This window comes from Apium graveolens, chromosome 1 (assembly GCF_009905375.1).
Source record: "Apium graveolens cultivar Ventura chromosome 1, ASM990537v1, whole genome shotgun sequence".
Lineage (NCBI taxonomy): Eukaryota > Viridiplantae > Streptophyta > Magnoliopsida > Apiales > Apiaceae > Apium > Apium graveolens.
Genome location: NC_133647.1, coordinates 197175823 through 197191876, shown reverse-complemented (window position 1 = coordinate 197191876; position 16054 = coordinate 197175823). Strand labels below are relative to the sequence as shown.

The window sequence follows — 16054 nt, the reverse complement described above, 5'->3', positions numbered from 1 at the left end:
TTTTTTAAAAAATTATAAAACTATACTTTATATTCATCTTAAAATGCATGTCAAACGCTCTCTCAGAAATGATAACAATCGGCGGGGACCGAAGGAGTATTTTACAAATACAGGGCAAGGCCAGCAAGCATAGAGAAAAGTCAGAGATGGCCTAAGAAGTCAGTAATGGCGTCCAGACTCTTTAATAAAGTGGTGGTTTACAAATTTTAGAAGTCAAATGTACCCACAAATTATACATTATATAATGTACACAAATTTAAATCTAATAGAAATCAGAAAAAAATGAAATACTTATTTCTTCATAATCCTTATATCAGTGAATCCCACACTTCCAGCTCAATTAACATCAAAATTTTCCATTAATAATCTAGACGCCTGGCATATATTGGACCAGAGAGGTTCTTATACCACCATGCTACAAGACTCTCTGCAGGGTTTCACTTCTGATATTTTCCAAGTTTTCCAAATCCTGGAGCTGTTCTAATTCTTGCACCACCTCGTTTGCCTCTGGTCTTGATTTAGGATCTGCTGAGATGCATTTGACTGCAAGGGAAGTAGCTGCTAGTGCTGCTCTTAGAGTATATTGGCCTTTGATGTCTGCATCCATAACATACAAAATTCCATTCTCGCTGGTAAGGTAAGGCATTGCCCAAGAAATAAGGTCCTGTCCTGTCTCTAGGAGATTTCTCTCATTTACACTTCGTCCTGTAAAAATTTCTAGGAGAACAACTCCAAAGCTATAGATATCGCTTTTCTTTGTCAAATAGCCTGCATAAGAATAGTAACTAAATTAGCTTCACACTAATGAGAGCTACAAAATAAAGAAGGAACAAAGGTATGCATGTGGACTATACAAAAGTGTGTGTGATCTGTATTCCGTAATGTGACAGACTGGGTTGAATCCTGATCCTTAATCAAAGATTTGGGTATATCTGGGATTCGCTTTAACTCCACATTAGTATAATATTGTCCGCTTTGGGCCGAGCCCGCATGGATTTGTTTTTGGGCACCTCCCAAAAGGCCTCATTCTAATTGGAGTTATCTGACTGCTTATATTCTAGCAAACTGCCCCTCCCACAAACGATGTGGGACAACTCCTAACATATTCAAGATTAGAGTCCGTAAATATACCTATACGACAACTTTTAAAGTAGCAAGTCTTGCTTGAAAAATCGGTCCTGTCCTGAATTCAAATCCGGCATAAGCATAAATTATACTAATCAACCTAGGTAGTTCAGTGGACTACTATGAGACCTGAGTTCAAATTGAACATAAGTGTAAAGTACACCGACTCACTAACCTGAAAGAGCCATAAGCAACTCCAATAGGGGTGCCAAGAGGGGTGCCAAATCCCACGTGGCATGGCACTCTTGGGTGCCTTCCTATTGGAGTTACAAGGGTGCCCAAGGGGTGCCAAGAAAAGTTGCCAACTTTTGGCACCCTATTGGCACCTTCTCTAAATGGAAAAATCTCAAAACTTGCATTAAAAGTATAAATTGTCTATATCCATTATATTACATATAGCTTTTTATATTATTTGTTTGGGGACTATCTAGGCACCTCACATGAGGTGCCAACTATTGAACTTGAAGGGTGCTAAATGTGATGTAAATGAAGAAATAAATAAAATATTATTATTTATGATGAGTTGGACATGTTTGGCATCCCCAAAGGGTGCCTCTATTGGAGATGCTCACTGTAAGGTACCCAAATTCAGATTGAACATAAGTGTAAAGTACAATGACCCACTATATGATGGAGCCACAAGTGTAAAGTATCCAAATTCGAATCGAACATAAGTGTAAAGTACACTAACCCACTAACCTGGTAGAGTGACCTACTACAGACCTCCATTTTGTTGTAGTTGATGGTAGTGGTACCTAAGCTTATAAACTGAACTCAATGCCCCCACGTACTTTGTCGTGAGACTAAGGGTTACAACTTACACCTAATCTGTGACATTTTATTAGTTTTAAGTTAAGTGAGAGATATGAAAACATGCGCAACAAGGACATGGAGATTTGTGTACTACTACCCTTGATTGACCAGAGATACAGAAGCTAGCCTTAAACCCTAGTCTGGTTCCTAATAAGCTTGAGTATTTGAGCTTATAAAATGCAATGTTGAGAAAAAAGAGACTGGAGAGCACAAGACAGATAATTTAATTCCTTACTCGAGATCTAAAAGTTGTTGTGCTCTTGCATACATAGCGGAGAGTCCACACAATTAAACATGATAAGGATTGGTTCCTTTTACAGGCAATAACATAACAGAAAGTTCAGCAAAATGACAAACTAAGTAGTCCTAGAAATAGTGCAGCAAAAGGTTGAGATAAAGACTCTGCAATAACAGGACCTGGAAATTAAATGCGGATGAAATTAAATTGCTGGAAAGTGAAATTAAATTGCTGGCAAGTGTTCGCGTTAATAGTTTCTCAGCCTAGGATGTTTAAAAGAAGAATCAAATTATACTACTCATTGTCCTCAAGGGAGACGGTCTGGAAGAAACTAAAGAGGAGTGATCAAACTTTCTCAAGGAAGATTATAACATTTTTTTGCTAAAAAACGATAATAACGTATATATAAATATAATCATCTTCCAGTTTGACCATTTGGTTATGTGAAGAAATAACCTCTCATTGCATATTCTGGAGCCAAGTAACCAATTGTTCCAGCAATTCTTGTAGATACGTGGGATTCGTCATCTTCAGGCCCAAATTTTGCGAAACCAAAATCAGAGAGCTTTGCATTGTATCCCTGTCAATCAGTCAAAGAAAATTTGGCAGGCAAATTATAAGTCTAATTTACAAGATGACGATAAATTTTAACAATGAAATTGTCCCACATACAGAATCAATCAATATATTGGAGGTTTTGAGATCACGATAAATCACATTTGCTTCTGCACCGTGAAGATATGCAAGCCCCTTTGCTGCACCAAGAGCAATACTTGTACGGTGTTTCCAAGAGAGTGGTTTAAAGTGAGAATCTCCTGTTTTTAATTGAATCAGGTATTCACATCATAAATCAGTAAATCTACAAAAGCATATATGTTACTACTACCGTAACACATTTTTTACATTGTTTACAATGTAACAGTAGTGTCATGCCAGAGTGACAGGTTTTATAATCAATTAATTTTTTTCAATTGCATACCTTCTGCAATGCTAAAAGTTAGAGTAGCTCCTTTGCAACATCGTAGTATACTTTCAAAATTTTAAATTAGATATCATATAATAGTCCTCTAGTAGGGAGTATTTGACTGGATAAGAGATGAGAATATCAAGAAACTCACTCCTGAAGAGAAGGTTGGCCAAGCTTCCCTGAGGCATGAACTCGAAAATTAGAAGTTTGTGTCTACCTTCTAAGCAGTACCCAAATAATTTCAATAAATTGGGATGACTAAGTAACCCCAGAAATTGGATTTCTGCCTGTTGTCAGAGGTGGCGCAGAGTTATTAAGCCAGCTTGAAACTTTAAACAAGAGAGAGCAAAAGTTAACAGGAAAAAAAGCTTAGATGTGAAAATAACAAATACTTACCACCCACTCCTTGTAACCTTGTCTACTACTTTCATGTAATGTCTTGACTGCAATACCCAGTCCAGTCCCCCATTTAGCAGCAGCAAATGTATTTTCTTTAACCCAACCTTTATAAACACGACCAAAACCTCCTTCCCCCAACACACTGTCGAAATTATTGGTAGCTTTATTGAGATCATTTATTGAAAATCGCTTTAACTTTGATGACTGAAGAACTTCTTCCTGGTTCGAAGGTGTCCGTCTCACCCAATGATGTAAGGATAAGAAGCTGTTATGATTCCTGTATCCTGACGTCTTTGCATCTCCATTGACTGCGGGGAAATAAACTCTTGAGACATGATCAGGTAGTAAATGCTATACTACTTATACTTACAGGTAGAAGGAGCAAAAATATCAGTGGTATACCAAATCATTGTCAGAGAGAGGGAGGGGGGAGACAGAGTTGAATTTGATAATGTTACATTTAATTCGAAAAATCTCTTACAAATAAGATAGAAAGTGGCTTGTAATTCTGCAAATTTTAAGATATAGGAGTAAATGATTATATCATCTGTCCTCCAATAACAAGTTACTTTTTCATATCTATGGTAAAAACCAACAGTCGCAAAAACTATTTTCCTGTTAATAGCCAAATCCTCATGGCAAGATGGAGAGGATTCCACAAAGACGATGGTTTCACAGACTAATTAACAGCACCAATGTTGCTTTATCAAGTAGAAATATGTATATACATTGATATAGGAAGAGTATAGGCTTACCTGAGAATATCCGAGCTGTAAATGAAAGAAGACCACTGACCCTTCTTATGATTTTCATTCTAGCAGAAGACTGCTTTTTACGATGCCATTCATTAGAAGAATTTATCATCATCTCTTTACTTTGTTCAAGTTTGTGTTTGGTACTTTTCACCTCAGGTATTGAACAATCTTCATCTTCTATGGTCGAATCACTAGGTAAAATCTCGACTAAAGAATAATGTGTACTCTTTTCTTGCAATGTCAATGCAGACTCAAGACCAACCACAATCTCAGCCATGGTAGGCCGGTGCTTGGGTTGAGAATGCAAACACTTGATAGCAACATCCACATATGCGTTTAACGAATCAGAGGAAATGTCCCCCTTGATACTGGGATCAGTTATCTTATCCAAGTGTCCTACTTTATGGCAATGTTGTGCCCATTCTGCTAAATTTATCTGCTCTTCATTCAGACTCGTATCCACTACCGGTCTCCCACTCAAGACTTCAAATAACACTACACCAAAGGCATAGACATCTGTTTTCCTGGTTAATCTGTGAGTTGTGAAGTAGTATGGATCAATATAACCAGTTGTCCCTTTGACGCGGGTGCTTACATAAGTACACGTCTGATTTGCAGGGCCTATTTTGGACAATCCAAAGTCTGAAATTTTAGCTGCTAAATTCTCGTCGAGCAAAATGTTTGAAGTCTTTATATCTCTGTGTATAACTCTGTTCTCAATTCCTGTACCAGTGTGAAGGTAGTCCAATCCACGTGCTGCCCCGGTCACAATCTTGAGGCGCTGCACCCATGATAACGTAGGCAAAGATGGTTTACCTTTTCGGGCCCTTTTATAGAGATGATCTGTAAGGCTTTCACCAGGCAAATATTCATAAACTAGAATCATTTCCTCATACTCATCACAATAACCAACAAGAGAGACTATATGAATGTGCTGAAACTTGGTTAGCAACTCGATCTCTGAGTGAAATTCTTTGGTTCCTTGCTTGGAATCTAATTTCCTCCGCTTTATAGCAACTTTTCTCTGTCTAAATCCTATGATCCCTTTATAAACATTCCCAAATCCACCTTTGCCAATCACCAGTTCCTCCGAAAAGTTGTTTGTTGCAGACTGGATGACTTTAAGCGGAAAACGACGACATAATGCTGGTACAGAAAATGATAAGCTATTGGTTTCCTCTGTTTCTTGGATATCTGTTTTCTCTGCTTCTTCGAGCTTGATTTTCTTTTGCTGCGCTTCTTGGAGTTTCTGGAGCTTATAAACCAAGATATTCAATAAAGTGATGAGAATCACAATGCCATTTGAAGTCTCTGTCATTAGGACACAAGTTAAAACAAGGAAACTAATCGAAAACAAGAACTACTAGAGCTGCTAATACTTAAGATAGACTAGAACACAGTTCACAGGATGTATAATCTTGATTATGCACAATAAAAGAACCAATACTAACAGCAACAAAGATCAATACTAACAGCAACAGAGGAATGAATAGTTATCAGAAAAAACCAATTTTTTTTGCTAATCACTTATATTTTACAAATACAGGGCAAGGCCAGCAAGCAGAGAGAAAAGTCAGAGATGGTCTAAGAAGTCAATGATGGCGTCCAGACTCTTTAATAAAGTACAGTGGTTTACAAATTTTAGAAGTCAAATGTACCCGCAAATTGTCCGCTAAGGTGGTTCAGTTGGTTAAAAACAGGATAACTATTCTGGTCACAGGGCTGAGGAGGCTGTCGCTTAAATGCAGTTTACCTTGATAAATTTCATAAACCACCACTTTTTATGTAAATTTTCGTGTGAACGGAAAAAATAATAATTTACACTAACTTACACTATAGCTGCCAGAAATTAGGAGACTGAACAATATCCACAACCATACCTATTAATTTCAATACCTAATTTTATTTATAAAAAACAAAAAAATCTTTGAGGCAATTGATCAAGCACTTGGTGCACCACCACCACCACCACCAATGTCCCCTGTCTCTCTCCCTCATCATATCTCTCTCTCTCTGGACGTAATTTCCTTAACTGCAGATTAAAATTCGCTCTCTAATCTCTCTCTCTCCAAATCTCTCTCTCTCTCTCTCTCTCTCCCACTGCCCTACCGCCACCAACAAAACCCATGCAAATCCATTCACATTGCCAGCAAAAAACACATACACAACACGATTGCAACTAGCACAGTTGGAAATAGTTGTAGATGCTCATTGTATTTGTAATGTGTAATAAATAAAAACACTTGATTTTGTAGTTGCGAATGATGTGGCTAACGAGCAACCAAATTCAGTAATGGTAGAACGTCGCACTGACTACTTCATAAAAGTGAGAAATCTCGCTGGCATTTCAAAAATTAACATAAAGTAGAACTGTAGGAGTGGAGTGTAAAATACGAAACCAAAGGTAAAATATAAAGGCTTAATGACCTTTTGAACAGCAAGATTTGCACCAATATACTTGTAATTATGAAACCAAATGTCAATTACAAATCATCCATTGTTAAAATTTTGAAGACGCTTGCGCATACGGTCATTCGATATTTGTCTTGCCTTCCCATTTTGAAGCTCCATTGCTATACGATACCGGAACGTTTCCACCAAATCTTGTGACCAAGGTTCTAGTGTCGTTATATCATAACCTTGAAGCATGAAATCCATGTATTTCATCACAAAAACACCACAGTCATCGCTGTTTTGCTGCGTAGGCCTGTCACGTACAAAATGACATGGTACGCATTCATATTCAATGCCATGGTTAGGATACAGCTTCCCAAACAATTTTGGTAGTAACCATGTCTGCAAATTAGTAACTATACAATAAGGGGGATAATATAAAACAATGCCAAGAAAGGGATAAAAGACGATTTCAGTAGCAAACATGGTACTGTGTGTAAAATGAAGGACAAGGGCATACCACAACTTCTTTTTCCCGAGGATAATCCGGGTTGTCGTTCATTGAATCAAGAAGAACAACTTCAAATGACTTCACCGAGAAAATGAATAACACCCAATGAGCCTCCCGTATACAACATGGGATGAAGATGTAGTCAGCCTCGATAGCCGAGGGACCAACGGTGGCTGTGACAAAACCACTAAAGTTATGCTGTGCTTTATCCCATGCCTTCTTCTCTTCATTATCGCCCTTCTTCGCTGTTTTAATGGATTCAACATGTTTCATTCCCAATACCATAAAATACGGATCCATGAAGTAGTAGATTGACTTCCTTTCCCATATATTCCCATATTGTATATCCTGCTCTCGCTGATGTAACAATGCCTGACAAAAAAACATAAAAACATGTCAAAAAACATGATGAAAACAAATAGTCTAAAGTATGAGATAAATGTGTGAAACAAGTTAAAAATAATACCATATACATGTAGACAATCCTGTCATCAACCCATGATCCTGGAGCTAGGCTCATCATCGCACGCTCAGATAAAAAGTGCCCTAATGGAGAGATTCCTCTTTGCATATTCACCTTCTCTTTCGATCCCCATCCCCAGTCTTCATTAATTTTAGCCCTCTTATTCATACCTAAACTCTTCTTGATGCTCCACTTGCCCTCCCTCATTTTATGTGATGCTATCTTTGAAGGCCTGATGGAGGAAGTAAAACCAACATCGGGAGGCTGGGAAACATGTTGAGAAGGCTGTGGCAAATCAATAATATCGTGTTTAAAAAATGCTTCCCACTTGCTGAGAGATTGTACTATACACAAGCATATACAAGCAACAAACATACACAAGCAACAAGACTCTTACTACCCATCTTACCCAAGAAATGTACATGAATACATATATACATACACTAAAACAAAAAAAAAATCATACCTGTTGGATCAAATAAAATGAAGATTCGGCCTTTTATCGCCCTTTGAATGTTTTATTGTTGTTTTGTGTTTCTGGCTGAGCATTGTAAAAACCCGACCCAAACGAGCCATGCTAAATTATAATGGCTCGTTAAACGAGCCGCCATAATCTAGTACAGTCCATCTGGAAATAAATTATCAAGGCTCGTTAAACGAGCCACAAAAATTTAGTAAATTCCGTCTGGAAAATCTTTTTTAATTCTAGCTGCTAAAATACTGATCTAACAGTCATAACACCATCTATTACCTAGAACATGGCTCGGGACCTGGACCAGGATCCTTATTGAATATTATCTAAATATATTTTTTAAGCAAATCCTAGAATACGCTGATAAGTTTCAAGTATTAATAATATCTTCCATCTGAATATAATTATGAATTAGGGCTAGTCTAGCGCACATGCTATTCGGTATGTCTTGACATGTTAAGGGTTTATATCTTAACTGTAGAAGAAGAGGCACTTGACTTGCTCAAGTCGTTCTCTGTTGGGTTTACTTGGTTGTTCATATTCTCCAAGTTCACCAAATCTAGAAGCTGCTCTAATTCTTCTACGATTTGCTTTGCATCAGGTCTTGATTCGCGACGTAGTGAGGTGCATTTAAGTGCGAGGGAAGAAGCTTTTATCGCTGCTCTGACAGTATATTGGCCTTTGATGTCTGCATCCATTATATCTGAAATCACATGCTCTTCGCTGAGGCGGGAGTGAGCCCAAGAAACCAGGGACCTATGCTCAATTGGAAGGTCGTGCTCAATTGCTCTTCGTCCTGTCAAAATTTCCAGGAGGACAACTCCAAAGCCATAGACATCGGTTTTCATCGTTATAGAGCCTATTTTATCAGAAGAGATTGGGGATCAGGAAAGCTACAAACTGAATGGAGTGCGTGCTGTGACATCTTTCTACCCCCTGCATGATTCCAGATAATTGCAATCTACTGTCCACCAAAAGTGCGATATATAATTGCAATGTGCTAAATTTTTTAACATAAGTTTATGTGAAATAGTAACCTGAATGGTAATATTGCGGATCTAGATAACCAAATGTTCCGCGAACAAGTGTAGACACGTGGGTTTCTTCATGTTCTGGTCCGTCTTTAGCCAACCCAAAATCAGAGAGCTTTGCATTGTAATTCTGCTAGTAATAGAAAGTCGTAAGGGAATACTGTATTTTTTATGGGAACACTGGTCGACAGTAAATTTTAACCATCATCTGTTCTACATACAGAATCAATCAATATGTTGGATAATTTGATATCACGGTGAATCACATTTACTTCTGGACTGTGAAGATATGCAAGCCCCTTTGCTGCTCCAAGTGCCATACTCATACGAAGTTTCCAAGAGAGCGGTTGAATGTCAGACCCCCCTGCTTCAAATTGAATCAAGTAGAAAGTAGCTATGTCACAACTCAACTATATCGGGAAAAGATATTGTCTATGCACATACATAATGGTTTTCTAAAACGAATTATTTGACTGGATTAGATGAAATATGATTGTGAAACTCACTCCTGAATAGATGATTATTAAAATCTCCTCGATGTATGAACTCATATACAAGAAGTCGATGATCCTCTTCTGAGCAGTAACCAATCAATTTCACAAGATTAGGATGAGAATGTTTCACCAGACATTTGATTTCTGTCTGTAGTCAAAGAGATGGCACAGAGTTATCCAGCTAGCGTACTTGAATTTCAAATACTCTTGACATATAATAATAATACCCCTCCTTACAAAAAGAAAACACCCCTAAGTTTGAGCACCTATTTAAAATTACTCAAATTACTAGATTAGTTCTTAAGTTTAGGTTTTACTGTCAATGAAAGAAATGTAATTTCAAAATTTGAGCTTGATAAGGATCTAAAAATTTAATTAAAAAGATTGTACAACTATATAATTACATAAAAAAAATCATGTATTAATCCACAAAATTTGTAAAATCTCTTGCATGTAATGGACCATGCATTAATATAAAAATACTATATAAAAGATGAATAATTTATTAATTTTTAAGGTTATTTTATTTCATCATATCAAGTTTTAATTAATTGAAGACCCATCATTACTTATGCATTAACAACAATAAATGAAGTTAAAAATATCCTACTATATTTTTTGAGTTGACGATTTGAACATATAGAATTGATTTGACATCCTATAATTTGTTAAATAAAAAAATTCATCCAAATATTGAATTTTCTTAAATCATATATAAATATTACATTTTTCTAGAATTCAAAATATAGAATTTTAAGATTTATTTGATTGTCTCATTAAAGTTTAGTACAAATATGACATATTTTTGAATTTTGATAAGGCTTAATGACCTTTTAACCCTTAAAATATAAAGCAATATACCCTAAATATTTGAACTCGTACCTTTTAAACCCAAAGGTATGAGATTTCGTACCCTTTAGCCCCCTTTTTACCGTTACCGGTATAAATAAGAGGGGCAAAAAAAATATTTACCCTCCTCCGAGTTGTACCGTTATGGGTCAAAAAGTACATTTCTTATATCTTGAGGGTTAAAAGGTACATTTCTTATTAGCAAAAAAAAAAGAAGATACATTTCTTATACCTTAAGGGTTAAAAGGTAATTTAGCAAAAAAAAGGTACACCATAATATATTTTAAGGGCTAATAGATATGATAAATATGTAAGAAATGTACTTTTTCACCCTCAAGTTATGAGAAATGTACCTTTTGACCCATAACGGTACAACTCGGAGGGTAAATGTCTTTTTTGCCCATCCGACTTATACCGGTAACGGTAAAAAGGGGGCTAAAAGGTCATTTAGCCTTTTAATAATCCTTTAAAGCTTAATCATAATATTTGCTCATAAGGGTAAGTTTGACTAATGGCAGATCTACTCTAAACTCTACTGATTAATCTGTTCTCACACCCAAGACTTGAGGTGTTTTTTGCTGCATATCTTAAAAAAAAGAGCACGGTAGGAGTAGAAAGAAAGAACACTACTAACCAGCCACTCCAAGTGACCTTGGCGGCTTGTTGAAGATAATTCCTTTACTGCAATAACAAGGCCAGTGCCCCAATCTGCAGCAACTAATGTTTTTTCATCAACCCAACCCCTAAAAACAGGACCAAAACCACCTCTCCCAATTACACTGTCAGGATGAAACTTCCTGGTGGCTGCACTAAGATCACTGAATGTGAACCTCTTTAACTTTAATGACTGCAGAATTTCTTCTTGGATCCCAAGTGTGGTACTTGGAAGCACATCCGTGCTGTTTCGTAATGTCTTTGCATTTTGGTTGACTGAAAAAGGGAATTAACCTCATTAACAAGAATTATTCCAGTAAATGCTCAAAATATCATAATGACAAGTAAAAAGAGAAAAAAAAAATTACTGTTGTAAGTTGTCAACAAGAGTATATACTATATACTACTCTAGCATTATTCTTCCTGGTAGAAATACTTGTGTTTATGGACTGGTATCTTGTCATCTTCATCTTAAGTTTCGGGAATTCTAGGGAGAAGTTTGTTGGAGAGTTTTAGTAGGGAGATTTTTGTTCTACTTTTACATAGTTTGGAGAGTGTTCTAAGATAATCTTAGAATACAAATAAGTAAATCATCTTTACCATCGTTACTAAGGGATTAGTTTCTCGAATATATCCATGGCATACAACCAAAGGATCCACATAATCTTCTTCTATAAGTATAACGAGCCAAATCATTTCCTTTATATGGTTACCTTTTTTTTATAATTTTTTGTGGTTAAAGATATTTCAAATTCCAAATGGAAGATGGATTCACAGGCTAGTCAACTGAAACCACTAATAATCCTTCAGCCACCCAGCATATGAGTAAACAATTGATAAATAAAGAGTTTAGTTTTACCTGAGAATATCCAAGTAGCAACTGAAGGGAAACAACTGATCCTATTTGTGGCAAAAGACTGCTTTTTGCGATGCCAATCATTTGAAAATTTTATATTTCCTTTTCCTAAATATTCCCTTTTCATGAATGTTCTTGTAGCAGAAGTCTGTTTTTTGTGATGCAGACCATTTGAAAAATCTGTATTTCCTTTTCCTGTATATTCATGTTTGTGATTAGTGTCTTTCCTCTCACGAATTAAACAATCTTCATCTTCCATAAAATCATCGGGCATTATCTCAACTAAAGTATATTCTTTACTCTTTTCTTGAAATGTCAATGCAGACTCAAGACTAACAACCACCTCAGCCATAGTTGGACGGAGCTTGGGTTGAAAATTTAAACACTTCATCGCAATGGTCACGTACACATTTAAGGATTCAGAGGATATGTCCCCTTTGATATAGGGATCAGTTATCTGGTCCAGGAGTCCCTTTCCGAAGCAGTGTTGGGCCCATTCAGCTAATTTGATTTGCTCTTCGTTCAGACTCTTATCCAATGCTGGTCTTCCACATAAGACCTCAAATAATAGTACACCAAATGCATAGACATCAGATTTTCTGGTCAATCTGTGAGCTAAGACATAGTACGGATCTAGATAACCGTGTGTGCCTTTGACACCAGTATTTACATATGTACATGTCTGATTTGCTGGACCTGTTTTGGACAATCCAAAGTCTGAAACTTTAGCTGCAAGGTTCTCATCCAGCAGAATGTTTTCAGCCTTCACATCTCTGTGTATAACTCTGTTCTCGGTGCCTGTACCAGTGTGAAGGTAGCCTAGACCATGAGCTGCCCCAATGCAAATCTTAAGGCGTTGCACCCATGATAACGAGGATAAAGACTTGTCACCTTTTCTGGTCCTTTTATACAAATGATCTGCAAGGGTTTGACGAGGCATATATTCATAAACTAGGATCATTTCCTCATTGTCAGCACAATAACCAATAAGGGAGACTATATTACAGTGTTGAATCTTGGAAAGCATCTCAATCTCCGAGTGAAACTCCTCAACTCCTTGCTTAGAATCTAATTTCCGCCGCTTCACAGCAACTTTTCTCTCTCCAAAGTCCATCGTCCCTTTGTAAACATTCCCGAAGCCACCTTTTCCAATCACCAGTTCCTCCGAAAAGTTATCTGTTGCCGACTGGATGACTTCAAGTGGAAAACGACGACACAATGTTGGTAAAGAAAACGGCAAACCATCGCTTTTCTCTGCTTCTTGGACATTTGTTTTCTCTGCTTCCTGGAGCTTGGTTTTCTCTGCTTCTTCGAGCTTCGTTTTCGTTTGCTGCGCATCTTGAAGTTTCTGGAGCTTATAAACCAATACATTCAATAAAGTGATGAGAATCACAATCCCGTTAGAATTTTCTGTCATTCGAACACAAGTTTTTAAAAAAAAATAATTTAAAACAAGAATTTCTCGCGCTGCTAATACTGAAATAGAATGGAACACAATCCAGAAGACTTGGTTTCTGTACAGAACAAATCTTGTGTGACTGAGCACAAAAACAAGAACCAGTTCTCAAGTCGATCAACTTTTGCAAAACGCGGGGTAGACTAAAACCTAGAAGTCAACTAATTTAATCTTGAAGACATGTCATGCAACTTTTTTCTGTCCTTTTCATATTTTAGTACTAAAACTAAAACTAAAACATTCCAACTAACTAACTAAGCATGGTTCTAGTTAAAACGGACATTATCTATATCACGAGTCAAGTTACATGGAGTCCTTATTTTTCGTGTACTCGTGGAATATATTTAAGTTCTGTAATTATTAAATATTACGTGAAATAATGCAAGATATATTATTTTGTGATTCATCTGGCATAAACATCATTATTTTAATAAAAATTTGCAAAACACGTACAGTTTACGAGTAGGAAATCGCAGAACATATTATTCAAAATCTCATTGAACCTCGTATTTTTTCCCGGTTTATCTCATTGCTTTCTCACTATATCCGCTGCACCAAAGTCCAAACTATCGGCAAACCCAGATGAGAAACGAGTCGACTCAGCAACTCATCCATTTCAGCTTGTTGAATATATCATCTTGAGTCACCCAACCTCGCTTGTCTTTGAGACACTTGCTCAAACAGGTGGTGTGCACCAGAAAATCAACCGACTCAGTCCGAGTCCACACACTGAGTTGCTCAATCACCCTATTCATTCCTCGTACAAATTCGAGTCATCACACGATTCTCTCCCGAGTCTGCTCACTGAGCGAGTTCTCCGAGTTGACCCACTGTCACTGAGCGAGTTTCTCTCCCTCTCGAAGGAACCCACCCTACCACCCTATTCCTATAAAATTACAAAGCGGGGGCTTACTAACAAAGGCGCCAAGACATTAACGCGCCATTGATTTCTTTTGTTTGGCCCATATTCCATTCAGCCCAACTCAGCCACATATTAAATCTATATGTTACACTTTGGATATGCACAAATATTGATATCGGATGAGCCAGATTTTAAAAAATCCGGATTTTTAAAAGGACATTGTTGTTGGAGAAATTTCGTAACAACACGAAATCGGAGGGTTATTGGAATATTAGAGCCATTTGTGTGTAATTGTGAGATTTGGGTTTATGAAAAAGAGGGGTCGGACTTGGGAGGTGTCTCGATTTGTCTCGTTGTATCGGATCCTTTTGCCAAGAATTAGGGCTGTCAAACGGATAATTCGGATACGGATATGCCTATATCTGTATCCGCATCCGCAATCGTCGGATTCGAATACGGATAATATCTGCTTTATTTCGGATACGGATAATATCCGTTTTTTCTCGGATACGAACGTGGATATTTCGGACGAATATCAGATTTTTTGAATTTTTTTGTTGCCCTTACCGTTTTGACGATGATAATAGAATATTTTTTATGATTAAATACAAATAATATATTTATATATGTATAAAGTATGTGTACATTATATAAAATTTGTATAAACTTATTATTTAATACATTTACACACACTATAAACTAAAAAAATAAATTTTAAATTATATATAATTATATATTTATATAATTTAAATATCATATATGTATTTAGTTTCGGATTCGAATATGCCGAATTCGGATACGGATAATATACGTTTTTTCTCGGATACGAATAATATTCGCTTTTTCTCGGATACGGATGCAGATTTTTCGGACGAATATCGGATTTTTCGAATTTTTTTGACAGCCCTAGCCAAGATGTCTGCGTACCAATTTATATTGGATCAAGTCTACGCAGTTCTGTGAAATTTGGGCTTATCCTTAAGAAACTTTAGGGATAAGTTTCGTTAATATGGTAATTACCAATTTTATCTGATTTAATCTAAGCGTTGTGATATCTTCCTGATTTGAAGAATATCATTAAAAGATATTTTCCGTTATTGATTTATTGAAATTGATTTTTTTCTCGTTTCAGAGAGAGGATAACTTGGGCCTTAAGCAATTAATTATTAAACAGAATTAATAATTAATAAATTATAAAATTATTAAAAAGTATTTATCATGACAAAACGTGGTATAACAACTACCCCCAGTTCTTCAGTGTAGCTTGCTGCAGTGGAGAACTAAACATTCTTCGATCGCTGAAACAACTAAAAATCAGAGTTTAGTACATAACATAGAGCACCTTCGTGCTCAAAACAATTATGCAAATGCACGTGCGAGACCATGCAAGATCCGAAAAAGACACATATTTTCCTTGTTTGTGGTTATGCGAGCACAAATTTATAAATCCATTGCGAACAATGATGTTAAGTTGGACCTTGGTACACACTTCAAGATAGATATAACAGCCGATTGTAAAATAGTATTATTGAGGTGAACTACTAGTATTATATGAATGCACCAAAATCAACAAACATGCCTTCAGCAAAAGATAAGGTGGAACTCCCGACCTTCAATCTCTTTCTGTACTTAAGATAAGGTGAACTCGCACCTTGAATCTCTTTCCATACTTGAGATAAGGTGAGCTCGTACCTTCAATCTTTCCGTTTGTAATC

At 36.6% G+C, this 16054-nt stretch overlaps 2 protein-coding genes across 7 annotated transcripts; both read right to left on the bottom strand.

Annotated features, from left to right (window-relative positions):
* Window positions 1-144: 144 nt before the first annotated feature.
* Window positions 145-6158, bottom strand: LOC141677169 (uncharacterized). Its single transcript, XM_074482941.1, has 6 exons — window positions 4298-6158; window positions 3540-3850; window positions 3295-3430; window positions 2849-2991; window positions 2633-2756; window positions 145-768 (listed from the first exon to the last, which is right to left on the bottom strand). Exons 1-6 carry the CDS (start codon window positions 5613-5615, stop codon window positions 416-418), a joined length of 2385 nt encoding a protein of 794 aa, XP_074339042.1. The 5' UTR covers window positions 5616-6158; the 3' UTR covers window positions 145-415.
* Window positions 6159-6622: 464 nt separating this feature from the next.
* Window positions 6623-14478, bottom strand: LOC141677107 (uncharacterized). 6 transcript variants are annotated; one of them, XM_074482887.1, is made up of 10 exons: window positions 13931-14475; window positions 12025-13375; window positions 11146-11441; window positions 9675-9810; window positions 9390-9535; window positions 9175-9298; window positions 8614-8996; window positions 7669-7950; window positions 7212-7574; window positions 6623-7093 (listed from the first exon to the last, which is right to left on the bottom strand). In XM_074482887.1, exons 2-10 carry the CDS (start codon window positions 13133-13135, stop codon window positions 6788-6790), a joined length of 3147 nt encoding a protein of 1048 aa, XP_074338988.1. In that variant the 5' UTR covers window positions 13136-13375; window positions 13931-14475; the 3' UTR covers window positions 6623-6787. The 6 variants fall into 6 exon arrangements, with proteins under 6 accessions (XP_074338988.1, XP_074338996.1, XP_074339003.1 ...); XM_074482895.1 differs by having other exon boundaries at window positions 12025-13369; XM_074482902.1 differs by having other exon boundaries at window positions 13981-14475.
* Window positions 14479-16054: the final 1576 nt, after the last annotated feature.